Source organism: Microtus oregoni, unplaced genomic scaffold, assembly GCF_018167655.1.
Source record: "Microtus oregoni isolate MIOR12 unplaced genomic scaffold, Mior012 000043F_ref0000047, whole genome shotgun sequence".
NCBI classification, from domain to species: Eukaryota; Metazoa; Chordata; class Mammalia; order Rodentia; family Cricetidae; genus Microtus; species Microtus oregoni.
The window spans coordinates 1,649,387-1,659,299 of record NW_024543210.1 but is presented as its reverse complement, the minus strand read 5'-3'; the positions used below and the strand labels follow the sequence as shown (position 1 = coordinate 1,659,299).

Genomic DNA, 9,913 nt, shown 5'->3' with positions numbered 1-9,913 from the left:
CTGTGAGGCTCCTGAAGTGCCGGGGAGCGGCGGTGGCTGTCGGCAGGGCGAGGTCGGGCGGAAAGCGAGCGGAGAAGGGAAAGCAGCAGGGCGTGGGCGCCTCCTGCGCGGCCCCCTCCATGGTCGGCGCCTGCAGGCCGCGGTGGCCTGTCTTGCGCTTCATCTCCGCTACATACTCCTGCGCCGCCGCCTCTTCTGGGGCTGCCGGCCGCCCTGTGTGGAACCCCCGGGGTTGAGTTCCGCGGCGCTGCGGCGGCGAGGAGGCGAGGGGCCCGCGAGGCGCCCTGAGGCTTGCGGCGGCCACCCGGCCCGCTCCCACTGGGCTCCTCGCCGCGGCCGCCGGCGCTGGGGGAGAATGAACCCCGGGGCCCGCGGGCGCACGGCCCGGGCCAGGCCGGGGATCTAGACTCCGGCCGGGGAGGGCAGGGCGCGGAGGCTCGCGGCCGTTGCTCGCCGGCCGCCCAGAGCTGGGCGGTTTTGTTTTCGCCTTGGCGTTGTGCAGAATCAAAGCGCAGTAAGATGTCCACTAGGACCCCTTTGCCAACGGTGAATGAACGAGACACTGAAAACGTGAGTGGACTGCGCTGCAGGGTGGCAGACCCTCCGGGTGGTAGCAGGGGGACCCAGCCCAGATGCTCCAGGCAGGGGTCAAGGCGCAGCCCTGTCCTGCCGCGCGCCTGCGGCCTGCGCGCTCTCCTCACGGTCTGCTGAGCACATTACCCGTCCGTGCACTAGTGCGCGTTTGAAGCCAACTCTCCTTTTACACCGGGCAGGTGAAGAGCCTGCCCGGCCTTGGTGCAGATTAATAGCATTCAGTCGGGTCAAATGGACTGCCCTTTAAAATGGGACTAAGTTTCGTGACAACCGCTAAAACTAAGTGCCCCACGGAGAGATCCTTGTGGGCCCCCGTAGTTCCCGAAGACTGAAGAGTAGTTCTGCTCGAGAGCGGCTGCCTTTATCCAGGAGTAGCGTCCGGTCTTTGCGAATCTAAATCTGTTGGGAAGCAGTAGGCTAAGCGCTGTGAGAGGCAGATGTGGAGAGCTGCCTCTGCTCTGTCCGGCGGCTCAGCTGAGGGACCCCCACTGAGCTGCATTTTCCTTCCGCTGCAAAGGTTGGCTTAGCTCTCAGGCCCATTCCAGTGTGCACACCCAGAAAATCTATATAAAGGGATTTTGTTCGAAAGGACCTTCAGAAACAAGCCAAACAACAACCTGGAACACCATTGCTAGAGAGTGACAAACGTGTAGAAGTTCTAGTGAAGAAATGCTTGACCTGCTCGAGTGTGTTTTTTGAACCCTTCTCCCGCATCGGATTCCAAAGGGTTGCAGCCTAGTTTTGTCCTCTGTAAAGCATTTAGCAAATAACTTGTAAAGAAACTTCACTGGCCTTTCATTATACAGAGCTATGAGGTAACTGCTGGCAAGAAAATGCTGTCTCTTTGGAAAAGCTTCCATCCTCCGGGTGTTTTCATGCTTTGCAAAACATCCTTAGATACGGTGATCTAGTGTATCAGATGCCTTCATTTTAATCTTAAAATGCCACTTGGTGCTAGATAGCTATTGAGTAATTTAGTCTAAGTCATCTCTGTAATCTATTAATATATAGTTGTATATGTTCTACCTTCTGAGATAGAACAGGAGAGCTTCAGTTAGACCTTTTTCCTTTTCTTCCTCTTCCTTCCCCCTCCCTCCCTTTTTCTCTTCCATCTTTTTTTTCCCCCTTCCTGTTTCCCTATCTTTGTTACATTGTTTTTGCTATGTTACTTGGGCTGCTCAAGGGAGTCTTCTGCCTCATTCTCCCCATAGCTGAAAATATAGACACGTGCCATCAAGCCTGGAATCCTGAGACCTTTTTTACGTTCTTTGAAGAAACTTACCTTCATTATATTCATTAGCCACTCCAAAAAAAATGAAGGAAGGGCTGGAGAGATGGCTCAGCGGTTAAGAGCACTTACTGCTCTTCCAAAGGTCCTGAGTTCAATTCCCAGCAACCACATGGTGGCTCACAACCATCTGTAATGAGGTCTGGTGCCCTCTTCTGGCCTGCAGGTATACACACAGACAGAATATTGTATACATAATAAAGTAAATAAATGTTTAAAAAAATGAAGGAAGTAAATCGATAGATTTGATCATTGATTTTTTTTAAAAAAACTCAAAGTCAAAACTTTAAGTAGAACCAGAACATGAGCTTTCTAAACTGAAGCAGAAGATTTGTGAAAATGAAAGACCACGTTTGAGTTACCTTTCAAGATGTATACTTTTTAAAAAAAATTTTTTGAGACAGGGTCTCGCTGTGTAGCTTTGGTTATTTTGAAATTTCTATGTAGACCAGTGATCCTCCTGCCTCTGCCTCCAACTACTGGGATTAGAGGCATGCTCCACCTTATCTAGCTTTAATATGTGTATTTCAATGAGGGGCAGAGAAATCTATTTTTAGTCTGGAATGCATGGGTTAGGTGGTGTTTGTGATTATTATAGACTGAAGTGGCTCATTCTTTACCTGTTCTTTGTCAATTTGCTGTCTTTGTATTTAGAATTACTACTGTTCTTTAAAAACAACGTAAGGGCTGGAATTGAAGTTCAGTGATAGAGTGATTGCATAGTATACGTGGGCCCTTTTCAATCCCTCGCGCCAGTGAGTAAGAAAGAAGAAACAATATGAAGGAGGATCCCCTATTCTTAATGTTATTTAGTGCATTTGAGGTTTCGACATTGCTAAAGTCAAGAGGTTTGTGATGGTACATCCAACTGGTGGCACTAATTCACCTTGCCATGTTCTGCTTGTAGTTCTTGCATATGATCTGATATGGAAATAGCTGCGTGTTAGCCATAGTTTGGGGCCAGTGTCACTGTCGTGTCTCATGTTCACTTTTAGCATAGCCTGCCCTTACCTGTCATTACTGCCCCCCCCCCCGCCCCCCATCCCCCCACACACAGGGTTTCTCTGTAGCTTTAGAGCCTGTCCTGGAACTAGCTCTTGTAGCCCAGGCTGGCCTCGAACTCAGAGACCCACTTGCCTCTGTCTCCCGAGTGCTGGGATTAAAGGCGTGTGCCACCACTGCCTGACATTACTGCACAACTTAAGTTAGACTTTGGTTGATTTCGTGAAGCTACAGCAGTAAAGGAGAGATCTCTGTTGAGAAGCTCTTTTGTTAGTCTGGATTGTGGAGATACAGCATCAACACTTTTTAGGTGGACATTCTAATGACCAGTCATGTAGCCACCACCACAGTCAAGATACAGACTATTTCCATCTCCCAGAAAGGTCTCTTGTAGCCCCTTATAACCCTCTTATTTCTCCAGGCCCTTGGCAAACACTGGTCTCATTTCTGTCTCTGTAGCTTTACTGTTTTTTGTGAGGCCATAAAGTATGTAACTTAAAAAAATTTGAGACAGTCTCACAGTGTTCCTAAGGCTGGCCTCAAACTCATTCTTCTGCTTCTGCCTCCTTACTGCTAGGATTACTGGTGTGGATGACTTCATCTGTGTAACATAATGCCTTACGGCCCACCTGCCTTTCTTTTCTTTTTACTTTTTTGAGGCAGTGTTGACTTATGTATTTCTGGCTATGCACAGTGCTTTTTGTTTGTTTGCTTAATTTTTTTTTTTCTTGAGACAGGGTTTCTTTGTGTAGCCCTGGCTGTCCTGGAACTCACTCTGTAGACCAGGCTGGCCTCAAACTCACAGAGATCCACCTGTCCTGAGTGCTGAGATTGAAGCTGTTTGCCACCACTGCCTAGCTTTTTTTTTTTTTTTTTTTTTTAATTTCTTAAGACAGGGTTTTCTCTGTAGCTTTGGAGCCTGTCCTATAAGCTAGCCCTTCTAGACTAGGCTGGCCTCAAACTCACAGAAATCCACCTGCCTCTGCCTCCCGAGCACTGGGATTAAAGACATGTGCCACCACCATCCAGCGCCTACCATTTTTTAATTTTATTATTATTATCTTGGTTTTTAGAGACAGGGTTTCTCTGTGGGGCTCTGGCCATCCTGGAAATGTAGACCAGACTAACCTCAAACTCAGGTCTCTGCCTCTGAGTGCTGGGATTAAAGGTGTGCACCACCATTGTCTGGGCACATAATGCTTTTGAGGTTTGTGTTTTCAAGTATATTAGTAGTTCATTTCTTTTTATTACTAATTAGTATTTCATCATGATGTTTTAAAAATTCTTTTACCACCTGGTGGTCATTGGTTGCTATGACTAGAACAGCTTTTCTTTGTGTGTGTGAATATGTATGTACATAAGAAGGCATTTTACTTAACCTACTCATTTTAAATTTTAAATGATTATATTCACATATGTTAAGAATGTTGTTAATGCCGGATGATGATGGTGCACACCTTTAATCCCAGCACTTGGGAGGCAGAGGCAGGCGGATCTCTGTGAGTTCGAGGCCAGCCTGGTCTACAGGAGCTGGTTCCAGGACAGGCACCAAAGCTACAGAGAAACCCTGTCTGGAAAAATCAAACCAAATCAAAAAGAAACAAAACTGTTGTTCATTAAATCAACTGTAAGAAATTGGACTGAGAGTGTAGTTTAGAGTGTGTGCCTAGCCTTTTTGGGGGGTACGGGTATTTGTTTTGCAACAGTGTCTCACTAATTGGCTGGCTTGGAACTACCTATGTAGATAGACCAAGCTGGCTTCATCTCACAGAGACCTACCTGCCTCTGCCTCCTGAGTGCTGAGATTAAATTTGTGGACCAATGCATCCTAGCTTTTAAGAAGCTCTGGCTTTTATCCACAAGTGTGAATATTAATAAGCATAATTTGCAACAGTAATATCTTTTTCCTTTTTATACACTATTCTGTTTTCATGTGTTTGATTTTCATGTTGCTATTTGCGTTTATGGATAGAAATATAAAAGTTCATCATAGCTCAGAAAAATTAGTTAAACGTTTGGGGCCTGAAGATGATGTGTCTATCCTCTTAGAACTGGAATTTCAGGTGGTTGTGAGTCACCCATTGTGGGTGCTGAGAACTCAGCTGGGCCTGCAAGACCTCTTAACAATTCAGCCATCTCCCCAGCTCGAAAGTAGAATGTTTTCTAAAGATAAAAGAAATTTTACCTTTCATTTTATGTTTTATAGTTAACTTGCATAGAGATCCATTAGTAAATCCTGTTTGTTTGTTTTTTTTTTAATTCAAGGTTTATTTATTACGTATACAGTGTTCTACCTTCATGTTTGTCTGCAGGCCAGAAGAGGACATCAGATCCCATTTTAGATGGGTGTGTACCACTGTGTGGTTACTGAGAATTGAACTCAGGATCTCTGGTTGAGCAGCCAGTGCTGTTACGTTGAGCCATCTCTCCAGCCTGTAAATCCTGTTTTTATATTTGACAAAATTAGAAATGATTTTTTCACTTAGATTTCAAAGCACATGACACTTTGTAAACCTGGATTCTTTGCTAGAGGACTGGAGGTAGGGGTTTGCTAATTAACAGTTCTAGATGTGTGCATCATTTACTGCTTATGTGTCTGTGGCGGTGGTCCTCAACGTCTGTGTCTCAGTGTCTTTGACAAACCTCTGACTCTGAAACTATTTACATTATGACTCATAACAGTAGCAAAATTGCAGTTATGAAGTAGCAATGAATATAATTTTGTGGTTGGGGGTCACCACAACATGGGGAACTGTATCAAAGGGTTGCAGAGTAGGAAGGTTGAGAACCACTGCTGCCCTGGAATTCTCTATGTAGACCAGGCTGGCCTCAAACTCACAGAGATATTCCTACTTCTGTTCCTCAAATGCTCAAGCTGGAGGTTTGCACTACCACACCCAGCTACATCAGATGTTTAGAAGTTAATGTAGCATGGTCAGAATTGTTACCTTCTGTGAAACAATGGGTGAAATTGTCTAGCCAGCTCTTGATTGGGTGATACTGAACTAACCTGTGAACAAACTGGAACACATACTGCTTATGAAGCTGTGCTGGGTGTACTGATCGCCTGAGAACCAGATTGTTCTTGTTTAGGACCTGCTTATTAAGCGGAACAAAGTACTCAGGGCTTTGTGGAACTAGTTTGTACTGTCTAACCTGAGCAAACATACCTGGAGGGTTGCTGTTGCTGGCTTGCTCATCTCCGATTCTCACCTCAAACCTGGCTGTATTCCTACCAGGTTCCAAGACATTGATGAGGCTCACCGAGGGAATCATACTTCAGAAATCACCACCTTAATGTTCAGCTTGCTAACTAGGCTTCCTTTTGATTGTCCAGGGTTTTAAAGAGTTTATTTTTTTTCCTTAGCTATAATGGGATTTTCAGATTCTTATGAGTTTTGTTTAATTTTTGAGACAGGGTTCTACCATGTGGCTTTGAATGGTTTGAATGGCCTGGAACTGCCACTTATTGGCTGGCCTCAAACTCTTTTTCAATACATGACTTTAAAAAGTTTTCAATCCATGACTTTAAAAGAAGGTGTGCAAGTTGGGTGTGGTGGTACACACCTTTAATCCCAGCATCTGGGAAGCAGAGGCAAGAGGATCTCTGAGTTTGAGGTCAGCTTGGTCTACAAAGTGAGTTAGGATAGCAGGGTTGTTACATAGAGAAACCCTGTCTCGAAAAAACAAAGCAAGAAGGTATGACCCAGGAATATAGGAATAGTTACTACTTGTTCTTATTTCACTATATTCAGGCAATGGCACAAAGTAGTTTATATAGTTTCTTATTTTAATATGGGGTACGTGGGACTGGAGAGATGCCTCGGTGGGTAAGAACACTAACTACTCTTCAAGAGGACCTGGGTTCAATCTCAGCACCCACATGGTGTCTTAAAAACAGCTGTAACTCCAGTTCAAGGAGATTCAATATCCTTGGATCACCTTAGGTACTGAGTGTATTTGTGGTACACACACATAGTTGCAGGCAAAGCACCCATACACATAAAACAATGTAAGATTATGTAGTATGAAATGTGCATGATAGTACATGCTTGCAATCCCATCAACTGGGGAGGCAGAATTGTATGATGGCTAGTCAGCTGGAGGTCAGCCTAGGGCAACTTAGTGATATCTTGCCTCAAAGTTAAAATTTTAAAAAGTGACGTTCGTTTATTTAATTTTTTTTTTTAATTTTGTGGGGCTGGAGGGATGGCTAAGTGGTTACAGGCACTGGCAGCTCTTCCAGAACTGGGTTCAAGTCCCAGTTCCCACATGGCACCTCACACCATCTGTAACTCCAGTTCCAGGGATCCAACACCCTCACACAAACAGATGTAGGCAAAACACCAATGCTCATTAAAAAAAAAGGGGGGGGTCCCAGCACTCGGGAGGCAGAGGCAGGAGGATTCTGTGAGTTCGAGACCAGCCTGGTCTACAAGAGCTAGTTCCAGGACAGGCTCCAAAACCACAGAGAAACCCTGTCTCGAAAAACCAAAAAAAAAAAAGGGGGGGGGGGCGCTGGAGAGATGGCTCAGAGGTTAAGAGCACTGATTGTTCTTCCAGAGGTCCTGAGTTCAATTCCTAGCAACCACATGGTGGCTCACAACCATCTGTAATGAATTCTGCTGCCCTCTTCTAGCCTGCAGGCACACATGCAAACAGAACACTGTATACAAAATAAACAAATCTTTAAAAAAAAGAGAAGATGGCTTTAATTTATTTAATTATAAAAATTTTGTGTGTGTAGTCTTGGAGGTCAAGTTTTACCTTTTACTACATAGGCCTTGGTGATTGAACTCAAGTTTGTCAGGCAGCACCTCTACTTGCTCAACATTTCTCACTTAAAATTATTATTTTCTGTTTTGTAAGCTTCTTATTATTTTATGTGTATGATTGTTTTACCTGCCTGTATGTTTATACTACATGTCTAAGTGGTGCCCAGAAAATTCAGAAGAGATTGTTGGATCCCCTAGATGATTATGAGCTGCCTCCTGGGGTTCAAACCTGGGTCCTCTGGAAGGATAGCCCTTGCTCTTAAATCAGTGGTTCTCAACCTATGGGTCATGGCCTGTTTGACCAACCTCTAGTTCCAAAAATAGTTACATTACGATTCATAACAGTAGCAAACTTACTTTATGGCATATCAGTGAATATACTTTTATAGTCAGGGGTCTCTACAACATGAGAAACTTTATTAAAGGATCACAGTCTTAGGAAGGCTGAGAACTACTGACTTTGAGACTTATAACCCAGTTTGATATATTGATTGTACTTGTTACTTTATTTCAAAAGGGATTGTTGTGTTGGTAATCCCAACATTTGAGAAGATTGAGAGGTCAAAGGCAAACTAGCTATGTAACAAGACCCTGTATGTCTGTGTCTGTCTGTCTGTCTGTCTGTCTCACATATACACTCACAAACAGATACACCAAGCTGGAGGATGGTTCTGGTTAAGAGCACTTGTTGCTGCTCTTCCAAAAAACCTGGATTTGATTTTCAGTGCCCACATGGTAGCTCGTAACCACCCATAACTCTAGTTCTATGGTATCTGATACTCTTTTCAGGCATCCTCAGGCACTAGGCATACAATTGGTGCACCTACATACATGTAACATGAGGGGCTGGCTTGTTGGGGTTTCTGCCCTGCCCAGTTCCCCACAGCAGGCAAGCCCCAAAGAAAATCACACAGATTCTACATTGGGTTATAAACTGATTGGCCCATTAGCTCAGGCTACTTATTAGCTCTTGTAACTTATATTAACCCATTATTCTGATCTATGTTAGCCATGTGGCTCAGTACCTTTTTCAGTGGGGCAGCTTACATCTTGCTTTTTCAGTGGCCTGGGCAGGAGTGGCTGAGGGAGCTTCCTGCTTCCTAGAATACTCCTGTTCTCATCGCTCCACCTCTACTTCCTTTCTGGTTGACCTACCTATACTTCCTGCCTGGCCAATCAGCGTTTTATTAAAATACATGATTGACAGAATAGAGATAATTCTCCCGCACCACATACATACAGACACAACACTCATTTATAAAAATAAATCTTATTAATTAATTATCTAAGGTATTTTATTGTAGTTTTGTTGTTTTTGTTTTTAGCTTATGTAATGTGCATTGGTGTTTTGCCATGGATATTAGTTTCTCTGGAACTGGGAATTCCAGATAGTTGTGAGCTGCCATCTGTGTGCTGGGAATTGAACCCAGGTCCTCTGGAAGAGCAGTCAGTACTCTTAACCACTGGGCCATCTCTCTAGCCCATCAGATATTTTATTATAGTAACAGAAGCTAAGTGATAGTCCATCTCTTTAACCTAGGATTTGTCTTGTCCTGTTTTTTGAGACAGGGTTTCTATAAATGGCTGTTCTGTATGCTAGGCTGGCCTCAGATTCACAGAGCTCTACCTGCCTCTGCCTCCCAAGTGCTGGAATTAAAGTCATGTGCCACCATCCCCAGTTCCAACCTAGGATTCTCTCCCCTCCATCCTCCCCACCCCCGCACCCAGACAGGGTTTTTCTGTAGCTCTTGGAGCTTGTCCTGAACTAGCTCCGCCTGCCTGTGCCTCCCAAGTGCTGGGATTAAAGGTGTGCGCCTCCACCGCAGGCATCCAACCTAGGATTTTTAACACTACTCTTTGTTTTTGTTTTTTTTGTTTTTGTTTTTTTTTGTTTTTTTGTTTTTTTTGAGACAGGGTTTCTCTGGTTTTGGAGCCTGTCCTGGAACTAGCTCTGTAGACCAGGCTGGTCTCGAACTCACAGAGATCCGCCTGCCTCTGCCTCCCAAATGCTGGGATTAAAGGCGTGCGCCACCACCGACCAGGTTAACACTACTCTTTAATCACCTAAACTGCTCAGCCATGGTTAATCTTGAGCTCAAACCAGGAGGTATTTTGTTTGTATTTCTTGTTAATAGTTAGGTAGTTGCTTCTGGGTAGAGTATTGTGGGGTTTGTATTTTTACATAAAAATTTGTATTGATAGAATTTAATATGAAATTTGTGTTAGTTCAAAGATTTTACTATTTTATTCTATA

The 9,913-nt window shown here is 44.2% G+C and overlaps 1 protein-coding gene across 6 annotated transcripts in view; it reads left to right on the top strand.

Moving 5' to 3' along the window:
* Positions 1–437: 437 nt before the first annotated feature.
* Positions 438–9,913, top strand: part of Mark3 (microtubule affinity regulating kinase 3) — a 90,013-nt gene continuing 80,537 nt past the window's right edge. For all 6 annotated transcript variants that reach the window (XM_041633122.1, XM_041633121.1, XM_041633120.1 and 3 more), the window contains exon 1: positions 438–570. In XM_041633122.1, the coding sequence (XP_041489056.1) occupies positions 520–570 (51 nt within the window). In that variant the 5' untranslated portion in view covers positions 438–519. The remainder of the gene's footprint in view (positions 571–9,913) is intronic.